Source organism: Erinaceus europaeus, chromosome 5 (assembly GCF_950295315.1).
Source record: "Erinaceus europaeus chromosome 5, mEriEur2.1, whole genome shotgun sequence".
NCBI lineage: Eukaryota > Metazoa > Chordata > Mammalia > Eulipotyphla > Erinaceidae > Erinaceus > Erinaceus europaeus.
The window spans coordinates 116,560,073-116,578,327 of record NC_080166.1 but is presented as its reverse complement, the minus strand read 5'-3'; the positions used below and the strand labels follow the sequence as shown (position 1 = coordinate 116,578,327).

At 40.6% G+C, this 18,255-nt stretch overlaps 1 protein-coding gene across 3 annotated transcripts in view; it reads left to right on the top strand.

Annotated features, from left to right (window-relative positions):
- Nucleotides 1-18,255, top strand: part of FRY (FRY microtubule binding protein) — a 495,577-nt gene that overhangs the window by 107,623 nt on the left and 369,699 nt on the right. For all 3 annotated transcript variants that reach the window (XM_060191649.1, XM_060191648.1, XM_060191651.1), the window contains one exon: nucleotides 5,580-5,752. Coding sequence is in view for 1 of the 3 variants with exons in the window: in XM_060191648.1 (XP_060047631.1) it covers nucleotides 5,580-5,752 (173 nt within the window). In the remaining 2 variants the exon portion in view is untranslated. The remainder of the gene's footprint in view (nucleotides 1-5,579; nucleotides 5,753-18,255) is intronic.

The window sequence follows — 18,255 nt, the reverse complement described above, 5'->3', positions numbered from 1 at the left end:
GTGCTCAAACCAGATCCTTATGCCTGTCCTTGCACTTTGAACCATGTGCACTTAACCCGCTGCACTGCCGCCCGACCCCCACAAAAATATTTTCTTTATTGTATAGAAAACTGAAGAGGGAAGGAGAATATAGAAATAAGAAGAAAAAGAGAGACACCTACAGTAGTGCTTCACAGTTTATGAGGCTCTCCCTCTGCAAGTAGCTTGAACCTGGGTCCTTGTGCACTGTAGCATATGTGCTGTACCAGGTGCATCACTGCTCATCTTAGTTCCCTGTCTTGTAGGATTGCCTGACATTATTTTTCCAGTGTCTGCTTTTGCATGATGTAATGACCCGGTGTAAGTAGAGGGTTGTTGTTCTTGCCACTTTGCAGTTATTTAGCATCATGTCACTTCTTAGTGACTTTGCCCAGGGTTCCTCGAATCTGTGTTGTGACCTTGTTCCTTTCTCCTGTGAATACATCCCTTCTGATTCTCTTCTACAGCAGAGACATTTGACTATAGTGATCTTTTGTGTGGCCTCTGCACAGAGTGGTCACTCTATGTTGCAAAAATTCTGTTGTAAGTCTGCTGGCTTCCTAGAGGAAGCCGAGACCTTGGATGCTGTATGATACCAGACACAATGCATCCTCATTACATGAAGAGATGGAGAAGTAGACTTTCCAGGAACTGCTGAATATCTAAGCAGAAGAGACTGGAGACATAGAAAGAGAAACAAGTTCATAGTGTCATGGAAGCAGAGAAATTTAAAAAGGTAAGTCCGGTTATTGCAGTTCACTACAATCGAGAACCAATGATAATACTCCATAATACTGCAAGCCAACACCAAGCAAAGATATGCAGGGGCTAGGAAACAGCTCACCTGATAGGAGGCATCCCTCACCATATGCTGGACCCAGATCTGAGCTTCTAAGCCACATGGGAGCCCCATGGCACTAGGGGAGACGCTGGCATTTTAATAGCTCTCTGTGCCTCTGTATATACCTCAGTCTGAAATAAAAGGAATAAAAGAGCAAGGAAGCAAATAGACAGAAATAAAAGGTGACTAGTGCCATCTTGGGAAGATGCAGCAGTGGAGTTGCTTGACTTGTTGATGTCCATCATTCTGACATGCAGTGCAATTACTTTTTTTTCACGTGGCAAACCTTCTGGATAAAAACTAAATAAAAAGCTCAACAGTAAGAATATTTTTCAGGCTACTTAGAACAGCAGAATAAGACAGCTTTGGAAGCTGATTTGACCTCCCACTTTCTGCACCCCACAATGACCCTGGTTCCATACTCCCAGAGGGATAAAGAATAGGAAAGCTATCGGGAGGGGATGGAATACGGAGTCTGGTGGTGGGAATTGTGTGGAGTTGTACCCCTCTTATCCTATGGTTTTTTCAGTGTTTCCTTTTTATAAATAGATAAATAAAATGTAAAGGAGATAGGAAGAGAGCAAGTGAACTCTCAAAGCACCCACCGCTTCACCATCCAAGCCATTCTCCATGCTTCTCCCGTGTGGTACTAGGGATTGAACCTAGAACCTTAAGCCTATCAGCTATCCCCACAGTCCCCCATTATCTTAAACTTTTAAACTGTTCTGTGTTTGTTCCTTGCTATTTTGATTAATCTAAGGGAGATTTAAGCAGTCTCTTAGGTACATTTAAATATATCTCTCTCTTCCTCTCTTCCTTTCTCTTATATTTGATAAGACAGAGAGAAATTGAAAGGGGAGATAAAGACAGGGAGAGAAAGATAGACACTTGCAGACCTGCTTCACTGTTTGTGAAGTGGAACCCCTGCTGGTGGGGAGCCAGGGCTCCAACCAGGGTCCTTGTGCATGATAATATATGCACTGCCACTGGGCCTCTAAAAATAATTTTTACAAGCCACTCGATCTGAATTTTAAGGTATTTTTCAGCTTGACAAAAACACTGTATTTATGTAATTGCTTCTCTGCTGGACATGGGCATTGACCTCCGACCTTCTGTGCCCCGTTGAGATCTTTGGTCCATACTCCCAGAGGGATAAAGAATAGGGAAGCTTTCAGTGAAGGATGGCATATGGCACTCTGGTGGTGGGAATTGTATGAATTGTACCCTTCTTATCCCACAATGATGTCTATCATTATTAAAATCACTAACTTAAAAAAAAAGTTGAAAAATAAGAAAATACAAACAGAACTTGGACTAGGTTTGGTGTATTGCATCAGAGTAAAAGACTCTGAGGTGGGGATAGGGGGTTTAGGCCCTGGAACATGATGGCAGAGGAGGACCTAGAGGGGGTTGAATAGTTATGTGGAAAACTGAGAAATGTTACACATATGCGAATTACTGTATTTTATTGCTGACTGTAAGCCATTAGTTCCCCAATAAAGAAGAAAAATGTAATTCTCAGCCTAGTAAGAAAAACGTGGTAGGTGATCCTCATAACTGGTGAAAAAAAAATAACGTCGTATTTTTTATTTTTATTTTTTTATTTATTTGTCTCCAGGGTTATTGCTAGAGCTCAGTGCCTGCACTATGAATCCACTGCTCCTGTGGGCTATATTTTCCCTTTTGTCACCCTTGTTATTTATTGTTGCTGTTGTTATTATTATTGTTGTTACTGTTGTCATTGTTGGATAGGACAGAGAGAAACTGAGAGAAGAAGGGAAGACAGAGAGGAGAAGAGAAAGATAGACACCTGCAGACCTGCTTCACCACTTGTGAAGCGACTCCCCTGCAGGTGGGAGCCGGGGCTTGGCCAGGTTCCTTAAGCCAGTCCTTGCACTTGACACCATGTGTGCTTAACCTGCTGAGCCACCGCCTAGCACCCAATACCTTAATAGTTAATCTGTGAATATGGTTGCTGGTTAAAAATATTAATTGAAATTCTTGGATTATAACAGTAAACATAATCTGGACAAAGTTGTCAAAAGTAGGTATTTTTCTTGTCTTTAGTAAGTGTGTAGTTTGAAGATCTGTTCTGAAAAAGCAGCAGGAGAATAAAAACTAAAGCCTCTTTTAATGGGGAGAGGACATGAACAGAATATTCACTACAGAAGAGGTCCGAAAGGAAAATATTGGCAGAACTCTTTTCCATCTAAATTTTAAAGACGTCTTTAGTGAAACATATCCAATTACAAAGAAGACTAAGGCAAGAATAAACCAGTAGGACTACATCAAATTAAAAAGCTTCTGCACAGCAAAAGAAACCACTACCCAAACAAAGAGACCCCTCACAGAATGGGGGAAGATCTTCACATGCCATACATTAGACAAGAGGCTAAAACCAAAATATATAAAGAGCTTGCCAAACTCAACAAAAAGAAAACAAATGACTCCATCCAAAAATGGGAGAGGTCATGGATAGAATATTCACCACAGAAGAGATTTGAAAGGCCAAGAAACATGAAAAAAATGATCCAAGTCATTGATTGTCAGAGAAACGCAAGTAAAGACAACAATGAGATACCACTTCACTCCTGGGAGAATGTCATACATGAGAAAAGGTAACAGCAACAAATGCTGGAGAGGTCGTGGAGACAAGGAACCCTCCTGCACTGCTGGTGGGAATATAAATTGGTCCAACCTCTGTGGAGAGCAGTCTAGAGAACTCTCTAAAGGCTAGAAATAGACCTACTTTGTGACCCTGCAATTCCTTCCTTGGGGATATATCCCAAGGAACCAAATACACCCATCCAAAAAGATCTGTGTATATCTATGTTCATAGCAGCACAATTTGTAATAGCCAAAACCTGAAAGCAACCCAGGTGTCCAACAACAGATGAGTGGCTGAGCAAGTTGTGTTATATATACATGATGGAATACTACTCAGCTGTTAAAAAGGGTGACTTCACCATTTTCAGCCCATCTTGGATGGAGTTTGAAGAAATCATGTTAAGTGAAATAAGTCAGAAACAGAAAGATGATCTCACTCACAAGTAGAAGTTGAAAAACAAGATCAGAAGAGAAATCACTAAGCAAAACTTGGACTGGAGTTGGTGTATTGCACCAAAACAAAAGACTCTGAGGTGTGGTGGGGGAGTTCAGATCCTGTAGTAGGATGGCAGAGGACCTTGTGAGGGATTGTATTGTCATGTGGAAAACTGAGAAATATTATGCATGTACAAACTATTGTATTTACTGTCAACTGTCACACATTGATCCTCCAATAAAGCAATTAAAAGAAAGAAAGAAAGAAAGAAAGAAAGAAAGAAGATATGGGGGGCCTCTTTTAGTGAAGAAGTCTGTCCTCAATTAGGTAGAGACCCAACCTCTAAATAACAAAATCCACTTGACGTCCAGGAAACCAAAGTAAACCAGTGATTTCTAAAACAACCTTAAATCCTTTCTAATTCTATGCACCTTCGGATTCCAGGCACTGGGAGGAATAAAGCAGATCTTATCTCTTTTATCTTCTGACTCATGCAGCAACCAACCACCAGGCAGAGTACAATGGAGATGTGAGTGAGTGTGCATGTCTCTCTGTGAGTGTCTGGAGTGGGGGCACAGTGCCAGGGCATAGCTGGAGAAAACAGAAGAGTTAGGATTTCTACACATTCAGTTAAAGAAAGTAGCACAGAACAATTCCATACAAATAGAGCAAGGGGGAAGGCAAAATAATAATAATCATCATCATCATCCAGATGAGAGAGAAAGCAAATATGTGACAGGTCAAGCAGGAATCTAGTAAATGCTGGTTTTTCTCAGCCCGTCCAGCCAGTTGACAGCTGGCGTTGACAGCCAGGCAGAATCCCTGCAAGGATAACCATATTCATGTCTTCTCTGTTGAGTAGAGGCCATCATCACTTTTGTGGTCCCGACTTGTTTTTGAGACCTTTCTGGCTTTGTCGCCAGACAGCTGAACTTTCGAGAAGCCATCTGCCAGGTGGAGCACAGGATGGAAAGGGTGGTGCAGGGCATGGGGCTGGCTTCCCAGCACTGTTGCCTGACACACACCCACAATGGGTTCCTTCCTGATGATCACCAGTCATCTCTCATCTCCTCCTTCCAGCCCATTTCCAGCTGGCTGCCTGCCAAGCGGAGATTTAATAGAAAAGGATGTTTGTTCTGTGTCTGTGGTTTGAAACTAAATGGTGTGAGGGGATATGAAAATGCCCCCCCCCAAAAAAAAAAATATATTGACCAAAAGGTGATGTTGAGTTTGGGAAAGAATCAGAAAAGTCAAGATTGGGAGATCGGGATATGCATAGACATTCATGCTTAAATAGTACACTGGGTTTGCTCTAGGGCCTGGTCCCAATCAAACAGGATTCCTGTGGTGACCACTTACAGCACTTTTATTACTGTGGGCCCCATTGCCACATGTGTTCGGGTCCCCCAAATCCCTAAACCAGAGGACTTGTTTGTAGCTCTCTGTCCTTGCACTCTGAACAGTTGGAAGGAGGAGCTACTTAGTAATTCTACACCTGTCTAAGTCCACGCCTATCAACTTGCTAAGCTTCCCAAACAAGTGCTGGGCTAGAGCCTGAGAACATCTGAATCTGGGGCGGAGACCTTGGTGGCTGGCGCAGTTTGGCTCTTTCAGATGTGTGTTACATCTCTATGTATCTCCTACGATGGCCGTTGATGATAGCAATTTGTATTCTAGGACGAAGAACAAGCTCAGCTCAGCTCAAAATGATTATAAATCATCAAGACGAAGTAGTCTGCCACCTGAACTCCTCATAGGAAATGACATTAGAGGGAGACTTCAAAGAAACATTAGAAACTTGGAACCTGTTCACCTGAGGCGCCCAAGAAAGAGACCCTCCATCTTTCCAGGTAGGAACTGTTTAAGTGTCTGTCTACTAGTTACAAGAGACGCAGCCAGCAAATACAGACAGGCTGTATGATTAGATGTGTTATTGTTATGATCAAATGTGTTATTCTTAACATTAACTCAGAATGTGTCTGAGTGCTTATTAACATAGCCAAATATATAGTTTGAATTTAGAAAGTGTCCCATCTGAAAACACCTTCAACATTATGCCTTAAGTTTCTTTGCTTTTTGTCACATCTTTCAGAGGCTGTAAAAGGCAGCCCTCATCTCACTGGTCAGGGGCAGCACTATGGAAATGCTTTGCTTGCAGTCCTGAAGAATTCCACAGTGCCTTTCATTCCCTGTTGAATTTCCTTTAGTTTGCAAGATTATTGGATTGTTGAGTGAAGTCAATGTTTGTGAACGCCAGAAATTAGCTCCATTAAGTACTCGAATGCATGCTTCAAATTCCTGTCTTGCATCAGAGCCTAAAACAATTTGTAGCAGAGGGTTCAATTAAACAATGTGGATGGTGAAATGTTTTAGAGCACAGACGACTCCTGCATTTCTATCTGATCTAGGCACTCTGATGTCTGTGTTAGATGTCCAGGCTTGCCTATTATAGGTGTGTAGATGGTGTGAGTAAGGTACCTGTGACAGTGAACCCTAACTGAGAAATTCATGAATGGTGATCACTGGAGATGAATTATTGGTCAATTTAACTTTTATACTGTTACTTTGTAATTTCCTGGAGAAACTGAAAGTGACCATTGTGTTGTGATTAGTCCACTTACTGGCATCTGAGAGAGGATACTGCCAGAGGCTAACTCATGATGATGAAAACCAAAAAGATAATTCAGCAACTTTTACTTCATTGAAAGTATGTTGGGTCTACAGCCATACCACCCTGAACACGCCCGATCTCGTCTGAAAGTATGTTGGGTCTCCTGACAGCTAAATCTTTCTCTTCTGTTAGGAAATGGCTGGACCACAATTGAGAAATCTGAGAACTCAGGGCCACAAGTTGAAAATTACATTTTTTAAAATGAATCCTTTGTTTTTCCCTCATGTATATCTTCTTGGTCTGGTGATAGTTCCCTTTTGTCAAACTCCTTTGCAGAAAAAAAAAAAAAAGCAAAGGTCAGCTGAGAGTGGGGCAGGTGTATGTGTGAGTGGTGCTGCTGCATTTAAGTTTCTGAACTATCAAAAAAAAAAAAGTCATTTTCTTCCCTGTTGCTTTTGATCAGAGGGAGCCTAGAATTTTAGGTTTGCCTTACTGTGACACTGCAAAGTGTTAAAAGCTGTTTGCTGAGTTGATTCATTAGAATTTCTTCAGGAATCTTCTCCCAGATTGTACACCTTCATCTTTTTCTGTCCTTGCTTTATTCTTTGGCATATATGTTTGCTTTCATTTACTTTTCTCTGTTATCATCAGCAACAGCAGCATCCCCATATTTCATGAAGGCTTATCTTTCTTCTTTTTAAGAAGTTACTTATTTTAGATAGAGAGAAATAAATGAGAGTAGAGAGAGAGAGAAGAAAGAGGTGAGAGAATGAGCAAGAGAGAAACAATAGCAGCACTGCTTTACCACTTGTGAAGCTTCTTCCCTAAAGGAGAGGACCTGGAGCTTGAACCTTGCTCCTGTGTGGTATAATGTATTTGCTGTAGCAAGTGTGCCATCACTAGACCCCCTTCTTTTCTAGAAAAGGGTTGTTTATTTATTAATTACTGAAGAGGACACATACACACACCATCACTCAGGCACATGTGATTCTCCTTTCTAAGCAACCAGATCCCAGGTCACTGCCTCCAGGCCACCGTTTCCACTCCCCCCCCCCCTTTTTTTTCTATAAGATCATCTAGCACTGGGCTGTCAGCTATAGTCCTCACATTGTGAGAAGATATTTCTTAGCTTTGATTTCACAGCAAGTTATCCTACCAACATCTTGAATTGTCGTGGTTAATTTGACAAGGTTATGTTGTGCAAAGAGCACTAGAAGTGGCAGAGCTGAGTGTTCGTCTAGACTGTGTCTGAGACACCTCATTGATCTCTGTGGCCTCGGGTACATGGTTTATCGCTGTTGCATTCTGCTCCCTTTCCACTCCTTGGAGACACAACAAAATATCTTTCCCCATCCTTCTCTAAACTTCTCTGCAAAGCTCTTTGATAAGTTAATTACCTGCCTAAAGTTTGAACAATGTTAGCTGCTTGATTTCTGAATTCCCTTTCCACCAAAGCATCCCATTGTCTTTTTTAAATGGCTGACTTAGAAATGCAACTGGGCTACAAATCCTACCACAGCTCCTAAGGTCCTCTGAAAACAAAAATATGTATAGAATGTTGTTGGTATGCATGAGACTCCTTCTGTTTCATTTGGTTTAAATCCCCCCTGCTTAACACTATTCTATTTACATAACCACTTCATTCTATTTACATAACCGCTGTTAACAAGCACCTCCCTCCAGGGCATTGGTTCTATCCCCACTGTTCCATGATATGTTTTTGCTCCACCCCCCCCTCCTTGTCACACCCTGATCCCCTCTTTGTCACACTGATTTTCACCAGTCACTTTTCTCTCCACCCTTTCTATGTCACATCCTGTTTCCACCTTACTTGGCAAGTATATATAAAGACAGCATTGTGAGTTTTACTGTACTGTACCTTGAGTTTAGCTTAGCTCGTCATAGATTGTGCTGCGTCCTGCATGAATAAAGAGATACTGCCTACAGCTCAACCATGAGTCCCTGGTCATCTGTTACCTGTCTGTGAAGCCAGCCCGGCAAAAACAACATAACCCGTCGAAAACAACAGAATGTGATAACCTCTCATTTTATTCTGCTATGTAGTTGCATATAAAGAGCAGATATAATATAAATGGAACATGAAGGTCAGAGAAGTTAAAGTTCTTATCAGTATTAAGATATGACAAAACTAGAGCTCACACTTGAGACTTTTGACCCCAGTAGTAAAGCTGTTTGCACTCTATCGTCAACCATTGTTACTTTTTGTCTGATGAGATTCAGCACTTGTGGTCATATCAGTGTTTCAAAATATAGTTATTCTGACCCTGACATGTGTGAACAGGCCACTCTGTCCTCCACCTTGAGTCTCATAGTTTCATTTCTGTAACTGATTAACTGATTGATTGATTAATTAATTAATTAATTCATTCATTCATTCATGAAATAATTTAGGGGCCAGGTGGTGATGCACCTGGTTAAGTGCACATGTTACAATGCACAAGGACCTGGGTTCCCACCTGCAGGGGAAAGCTTTAAGAGTGGTGAAGCAGGTCTGCAGGTGTCTATCAGTATCTCTTCCTCTCTATCTTCCTTTTCACTCTCCATTTCTGACTGTCTTTATCAAATAAATAAATAAATAAATAGTAAAGAGAGCTTCCCATTCTTGTACTGTTATAGAGATAAATCCTCAAGTCTTCCAAGGGTCAAGAGGGGTATAGTACTCTTCTGTTCTTATCACCCATTTCTCCTCCTGATGGCATCTCACAGTAAAGTAGTTACCTACTTTAAACGCAGATCTGTTTGTTTCATTCCCATGCTTAAGGTTCTTGCATGTGAATGATACTTACTATGTGTAAAGTTACCACAGCTTTTAAGATAAAGTCTAAACTTGTTAATGAAAACTACAAGAGGGGACTGAGTGGTGACACATGGAAGTGCAAGGACCAGCTCAAGGATCCCAGTTCCCTACCTACAGGGGTTTGCTTCACAGATGGTGAAGCAGGTCTGTAGGTGTCTTTCTCCCCCTCTTTCTGTCTTCCCCCCATCTCTCAATTCTCTCTGTCCTATCCAACAACAATGAAAGCAATAACAACAATAGCAGCAACAATGATGAACAACAAAGGCAACAAAAGGGGAAAAATAGCCTTCAGGAGCAGTGGATTGGTAGTGTAGGCACTGAGTCCCAGCCATAACCCTGGAGGTTAAAAAAAAAAGAAAAGAAAAGCAAAGAAAAGCAAGCAAGCAAGAAAGAAAGAAACTACAAGAGACTGCATAATCCCATCAATGCTTTCAAACCCATTCTCATCTACTTGCTGTCTTTCCCCTTTAATTCCAACAAGCTCAGTCAACCTCAGCTCCCCATGACCTGTCATGCTTACACTATAGGGCAGGTGCTGAACTCCCTACCACAGTTTTACCTACTTCCTGGTTGGGCTTGAAGCATCAGGATGAGATCTCTTCTAGAAAGTTTTTCTAGTGCTCCACAGTTCATGTCCACATAACACTTGAATTTTTTTCTCCCTCTCATAGCATGTATTGTATTGACTGTTGACTTATCTGTATCTTAGTTAGCCAGGGGGGACTATGTTAGTCTGTTAATCATTGTAGTCCTATTACCCCCTTATAATGCCTGGCACATAGGATGCACTCAATTGACTTAAATTGTAGTGCACAGAATTATCTCTGAGCATACTTTTTATGCTCTGCCTTCCTCTAAACTTTATATTGCCATTCTCTCTCACTTCCTAACACACAGACATACCCCCACTCTATCACACATATATTCCTATTATGGCTTTTCTTCAGTTCTTCACCTATGCTTCAAGCTTTAACTCTTATCATTGATACTCTCTTGGACTTTTTCATCTAACATCTGTGAATTCTCCATTATGCTTACTTCCTCCTTGACCTCAGTACTGCACAAAACTGCAGAGAAAGAGTCCTTCTAGTCCTTCTGGGATGGTGTTCAATTGTCTTAGATTGTGAAAGGATTCAGTGGCCACTCGATAACTTTGTAAAAACTATTAAAACTTTGTATAGTAACTCTTTGAATACCGGGACTATATCTTGTATGTCCTACAATGGCCCAATTTTCTAGAAAAGGGAATGGTATATAGGTGGTGTTCAGTCAACATCTGGTGATAAATTAACCAGTTTACTGTGAGGTTGTGTCAGACCCACAAGGCCTGTCTGGTTCTAGTTCCAGGAAGGGATTAGTTGATAGACATTGTCAAAATGGAAGGTGTTTATATTAACTTTCATTTTATAGCAACCCTGGGTGGGAGGGGCAATTGCATACATCCCATCTTACTATGTAATTCATTCACTGGGAAATGTATTAGGAGTCTACCAGTTGCTGGTAACTATTCCAGATATTGAGGAGAGGTGTGAGAGAGCAAAAAAAGGAACAGTTTCTAATCTAGGAAGGTGAGAAGAATTTTGTAATTTTTTTTAATTGTGTAACCCTATACACAACTCTTGAATAAGGAGATAAGGGGGAAAGGAAAGATTGTCTTATAGCAGTGATTCTTGTTAAAGAAAATCTGTGTAGGGAGCTGGGTTGGTGTACCTGGTTGAGCTCACATGTAATAGTGCTTAAGTACCCAGGTTCGAGCCCCTGGTCCCCACCTGCAGGGGGAAAACCTTGCAAGTGGTGAAGCAGGGCTGCAGGTGTCTCTCTCCATCTCTATCACCGGTTCCCCCTCAATTTCTGGTTGTCTCTATCCAATAAATATAATGCAAAAAATTTTTTTAAGAAAGCCAATGCATTTTATTTAAAAGCATCAGAAATCAACCAATTTACTTCTCTAAGAAGCCTCAATATAAATGGCTAGTTCAAGTTGCTTGGTTGAAACTTTAGTCATGGGTCTCACGAGGCAAGACATTGAGAGTGTAGGTCTTTATCAAGCACCCAATCTGGGATCAGTGGCATCTCTCCAGCAGCACCATAGCGATTAGACTCACATTAGGTAAAGAAAGCAAGTGGGGGTTTCTCTTATCTAAGAGTGAAGAGGAAAAAGGCAGGATGCTTAGCAGTAATAGTAGGTGTAGGTATAGGTATGAGTTAGAAAGAAAGTGAAGGCAATACTTTAGAAAAAAATTGGCAAAAAAGATATATAGATATAGATAGTAATAGTGATAGATAGAAAGTCAACCCATATCTATGACGTTGTGAGAATTGCTGCAGTTTCTATTGGAGGGGATGGGGGACACACTACTGTGGTGGTGGGAATGGTGTGGAATTATATCCCTATTATCTTGTTTTTTTAATTATCTTTATTTATTTGATACAGATAGTCAGAAATTGAGAGGAAGGGAGGAAATAGCAAGAGAGACACCTGCAGCCCTGCTTCACCGCTTGTGAAGCTTTCTCCCTGCAGGAGGGGACTGGGGGCTTGAACCTGGATCCTTATGCATTGTAACATGTGCACTCAACCAGGTGTGCCACCACTCGGCCCCTCCCTGTTATTTTACAATGTTGTAAATCAATATTAAATCACTAATAAAATAAATACAGTAAAACCCAAAGCAAATGGGAAGGGGATTCTCCTTCCCATAGGCACACCCTTCAGCATGGCAGATGGATTGAAATGAACATTTCATCCAGCACCTGGAAGAAAGTGGGACTTGGGTGGCAGGTGTAATGAGGTTGTTCACTCAACACTCTTAAGCAAACACATTGGTGTGTTTAATCATCTGGGTCTTAAAATACTTTACTGATTTTACAATAACCTGTTGTGAAAAGCAAGAAGCCATCTGTTTAGAGGAAACAGGCAGTTCCACAAACGTCCTTGTTGCTTAGTCAGAGGACAGCGTGAGGAGGACTGCTCCTGGCCAAGGGGAGAAGGAAGTGCTGGCCAGGATTCACATGGCAGATACATATCCTTGTGAGCAGACATCATCAGTTTTCACTTCTTGGTCAATGCTGTGTCACTGATATTTCTTTTTCAAACCCACAATGTAAAAAAAAAGTGTTATTTAAAAACCTTTTTTTATAATCCAGCAGATTTTGAACATTTCTAAAATTGCTTTTCTATTTTTTTTAACATTTACTTATTATTCTTTCCTTTTCTTTGATAAGAAAATGAGAAACTGGGAGGGGGAAGGGGAATAGAGAGAGACACCTGCAGCCCTGCTTCACTGCTCATGAAGCTCTCCTGCAGGTAGGGACTGGTGGCTTGAACCTTATTAGGCATGGTAACAACCATGTGCTCAACCCAGTGTGCCATGGTCTGGTCCCTTGCTTTGCTCTTTCTTGCTGTGTGCAGGGTCTTTACTAGAAATACAAGGTAGTAAGAAGAGTAAAGGTAGCTTAATACAGTGAGGAAGGGCTGCTTGATGCTGGTTGCCCTCTAAGAGACTCCTTGTCACAGACACTGGGAGGCACTGTGACTAAGCACATCACATCACATATTTTGTTCTCTGTTAGGATTCTGTCATTCCAGAACCGTGATGAGTAGGCACTAATAGTTTATGATAGTTCATGATGATAGTTCAGCAGGGGCTTCTTGGAGAAAGAGAGCTCAGTCAGGACCTCCTTCAAGATGGGTTGTGAAAGGAAGCCTCTTGGAAGCATGTTTGGTGGTTCTCTGTTATGATACGTTTGGCAGCTCACTTTGTGGTAGCAGGAGCCATGTTTCCTCCACCTGCCCAATTCCCACAACTCCCACCTCGGGGATTTGCATATGGTAGGTGTTTAAGAAGTGGTGAAATAGACAAAGTAGAAGATGTGATCCGGTAAGTGTGTCAGAACCACTCCGTTGACAACACCCCAGCCCTTCTGGTCCTGTAACTTCTTTCAAAAGACAATTCCAGAGCAGGCCATGCACAGGGACTACAAGGAGCATCAAAGCCATACTTTTGATACTCTCATGAAAAGATCTCAGTCACAGAGTTTCACAAAGTAAATATTTACTTCATAGCTGGGTTCAAGCTCTAAGTCTCCATCTTACTAATTTCTTACCAAGTGGGACAACTTGATCTCTCAGAACTGATTCCTTTATCGGTGGCGCAGGAATGAAGACACCAGTTGCACAGAGTCGTGTTAGCCTCCAGTGAGATATTGCATGACTGACTGCAAAATGATATACAACTGGAGTTGCCTTACACATCTTATTCTCTTGTGGGATTAAATGTTTTGTTTTCATAATTAATCTTTTTTCTCTTAATGGGCAAGTGATGTGGTTATAATGCTTTTATAAATGTTCAGGTTTTGAAAGTCTTATAACCTTGCTAGTCAGACCCTCTGTTAATATAAGTTGTATATAATGAGTCACCACTACAAGACCTATTTATATTTTATTACTCTTAGTGATTTAATATTGATTTACAAAATTACAAGATAACAGAGGTACAATTCCACACCATTCCCACCACTAGAGTTCTGTGTCTCTATTCCCTTGATTGGAAACTGTAGTGGTTCTCCCAAGGTTACAGATATGAGCTAACTATTATTTCTATAACTGTCTGTCTATCTATCTATCTATCTATCTATCTATATTTGCTCATTTTTTCTATAGTCTTCTCTTCCTTTGTAAGTCATACCTACACCTATTACTACTGTGAATGTCTTTCTTTTTTTCCTGTTCTCTCACTGGGTCCTGTTGGAATTGGGTTTCAGAGCCCTCTAATCACCTTCCCCTAACATGTCTCACCCTCTGGGACTATGAATCAGAATTCCTTTTGGAGTGCAGAAGGTGTGAGTTGTGATTTCTTCAATTGCTTCTGTGCTAGAGATGGGCATTGGCAAGGCCTATTGATTTTAACTTTCTTGCAGAAAGAGGATGACTTTGGAGCTCTTCTTCATAATATAAACTCCTGGATTTTCATATTTTACTTATTAGGAATCATTAAACATGAGATTATTGTCATGTTAGGCCTTCAGTAATAACAGTGACTATGTCTTATAAACTTATCGTGGTCCTGTTTTGATGTATATTTGGGTTGCTTTTGCATTTATTTATTTTTTTATTTATTGCCTCCAGGGTTATCTCTGGGGCTAGGTGCCTGCCTGACTGCATTATGAATCCACTATTCCTGGAGGCCATTTTTTCCATTTTTGTTTTTGTTTATGTTGTTGGATAGGACAGAGAGAAATTGAGAGATGAGGGGAAGATAAAAAGGGAGCGAGAAAGACCCCTGCAGACCTGCTCCACTGCTTGTGAATCAAACCTCCTGCAAGTAGGGAGCCAGGGACCTAAACTGGAATCCTTGCGCCAGTCCCTGCACTTTGTATTATGTACACTTTGTATTATGTACACGCATCACCTCCCGGCCCCCCTCTGTTATTTTTTTTATATTTAAAAATAAACAAGCATAACTGGGAATAGAAAGGTAATTGGTTTATATTTGTGATCATCAAAATAGAATCTAAATATAAGATTGTAAGTGAATTCACTTGCGATTAATCTGTTTAAATATTAAGAATGTTTAGACATCAAAAATTTGGAAACTAGCCATTAATATTTTGATTTGAAATATTTATGTCATTTCTTAAAATATGTATGCAACAAAGACTTATGTAGCCTTTTCTATGTTCATTTATTGGGGGGGCGTCAACTTGTCTTATTATTTTGCTTTCTAAAAAGAAACAAAACTGAACTTTTAATGAAAATATTACCGATGTGCCTATTTTATTTATTTATTTATTTATTTTTGCACAACCAGGGTCTTGCACATGTATGATTTAACTACTCTGGTCTACTCTTTCATTTATATATAGCAACAGAGACAAACATAGATACAGAGAGCAAGAGACCTCACAACACTGTTATTGAAGCCTCTCCATACACGTGATTCCATATAGTGGCAGGGGGCTCAAACGTAGATCTTCATGCCTGGGGAACTGTGTGCTCTACGGGGTGAGCTACCTCCCAGCCCCCAAACCCTTGGCTTTTAACTTCTAGATGGGACATGCAGTTTTCTGTTGTTGCTGTTTGCTTATTTTGTCTCCAGGGTTATTGCTGGGGCTCCATGCCAGCAGTACTAAGCCACTGCTCCTGGCGCCTTTTTTTTTTTTTTTCCCTATCTTACTGGTTAGGAGGGGAAAAAATTGAGAGAGGAGGAGATAAGGAAAGAGGAAGCTAGACACCTACAGACCTGCTTCATCGGTTGTGAAGCGTCCCTGCTGCATGTGGGGAGCTGGGGGCTCAAACTCAGATCCTTGTGCGGCCCTGGTGCTTAGTATTATGTACACCACTGCCCAACTCCCTGTTTGCTTGCTTTTGCTTTTTATTTTCCTTTTGTATGTGTTCTGAATAACATATGTTCAGATTTACCTTTGTATATTTTTGAAGTTGAGAGCACAGAGATGGAAGAAGGGCAAACATGGTGTGTTCTCTAGTTTTGTTTGTTGACTAGAGCACTGCTCACTTCTGACTGATGATGGTGCAGGTAATTGAACCTGGGACTTTAGAGCCTCAGGCATGAGTTTCTTTGCATCACCATTATGCTACTTATCCCCACCCTGCTCTCTTGTCTGTAGATCAGATTTACCAGTGGTGCTTCCTTCACTGTCAAGGAACACGCTTCTCTCCCACCGGGATGGTGAGGAAATGCTAAAGCTATCTCAGTGAATAACCAGCACTGGAGGAATTTTTTTTTTTTTAAGTAATGACCAGGAAAGACATCATTTAAAGAAACACTCCTTAGTTTCAAGTATAAAGTATACTTGATATACTTATAACAAGTATAAATAGGTCCTGAAGGGTAAATGAGAAATATACATGGGAAAGACTATATAGCATTTATTCGACAAAAATCTAAACTACTACTAAATCTAAATCATGAAAACTGCTGTCCACATACTAGATGATGGTTAGAAATATTAACATACTGCAATTTAACTTCCTGTCTACTTTTTTTTTTCCTTCTAGGAGAGCAAGTTGGTTTAATTTGGCTATTCACATCTTACTGGTAACCACTATTTAAGCCTTTATGTTATAGTAGGCTCCTGCCTGGCCTCCGCTTAACTAAAAGTAATGATGCCATGCCATGTTCATGTTCCCTCCAAATTTATATGCTGACATTGCCATGCCCAATAGGATGCCATTTGGAGAAGGGGCTTTGGGAAAAATTAGTTCTTGAAGGTGAAGTCCTCAAGGATTAGTGGGATTCATACCCTTATAATGAAAGAGAGACACTCTGCCAGGTGAGGACACAATAGGAAGGCAGCCTTCTGCACACTAGATAGAAGTCTTTCTCATACAGCAAGTCAGCCACCTTGACTTTAATCTTCATAGCCTCTAGAACTATAAGAAACAAGTGTTTGTTATCTAAATTACCTTATTTGTGATAATATGATAACAAAGCCTGAACTAAGCCACAAATCTTGTAAGAGGCTGCCAACTGAGGAAAAAAAAATCAGATAAATGAAAAATATTTTAAATCCTTAAAGGCAAAATTTCTCAGCCAATACCAGTAATATTACAAAATGTAAAAAAATCCTGTGAATAAAATAAATACTGCATGTGATACTTAGTATTAGATAGAAACTACAATCTTCAGAAACAGGGTGATCCATAGCTACTTAACTTTCTTTTGCTGTTAAATCACATTATCCAAAATAAATAACTATAGAATACCATCTCGAAAGAACGATAGCCTAAATACAATTACTTTAAATAAGTGTGTCACAAGTCACCTCATGATTACTTAAAGAAAGACAATGCAATTTTTGGAAGGCTGTAGCCATTCCAGAGTTATGACCTTGCACTTTATCTTAATTTCTGCTAAACTAGAAAGGAGTTTAATGTATCAGATATATTCATGCTGTTCAACTCTTTACCAAAAAAGTAGACTAAAGTGTTTGCTGACGGATGTTTAACTAATCTTTATAATGATAGGAGCCATTTTATTGGCAATAAATTAGCTTCAGACATCCACACTAAACACTCCCACATGCACAAACACAGTGGGCAGGAAGAAGGAAAGTGAACCAGAATAATATACTGTGTAGGCAACTTCAAGTTAAAACATACAATCCACTGCCACATGGAGTGATGGTAATGGTAGAGGAGGTGTAAAACACAAACACGCCCATCATGAATTTGTCAGACAGGCCTAGAGGGAACTGTCAAAAGGACAGTAATTCGACACCCACATCCCTGCTCATCTCCTCCAGCAGGGCCTATGGGAGGTGGTTTTTATTCTGGAATACTGATATGGGTTGGGTAAGGTGTTTCACAGATATGCAACTGGGGTTGGTGCTTACCTGTGGAATGTGGAGAGGTTCACTGAATGTCACCTACATGTTAAGGAGCTTCTGCAGGAGTGCCGTTGCTGTTTATTTGGTAAATAGTGGTTCCAGTGGTTGGGAACCCAGTGTACAATGATGGATGAGGACTTAGGTTGATGGCATGAGTGGTGTGCAGACATCTATCATGGAAAGATAAGAAGTTGTACCAATGTGACAACAACTATCTTGTATATCATTATTTCCCTTAATAAAATAATAGTGAAAAAAATTCTACTGGGAAGTGTTAAAGTAGAGAAGCTTTAAACTCTCAAGTAAAAGATCCCAAGTTCAATCCCTGGTATCTCATGTGCTATAGTGATGTTCTGATTCTCTCCTTCCCCCTCTCCCTTTCTCTCTCTCTCAATTAACCCTCTCTTTTTTTCATAAATAAATCTTTTTAAAAGGGAACTGGGCGGTAGTGTAGAAGGTTAAGCGCACATGGTGTTAAGTGCAAGCGCCGGTATAAGAATCCTGGTTCGAGGGGGCCGGGCGGTGGCGCAGAGGGTTAAGCGCAAGTGGCGCAAAGCGCAGGGACCAGCGTAAGGATC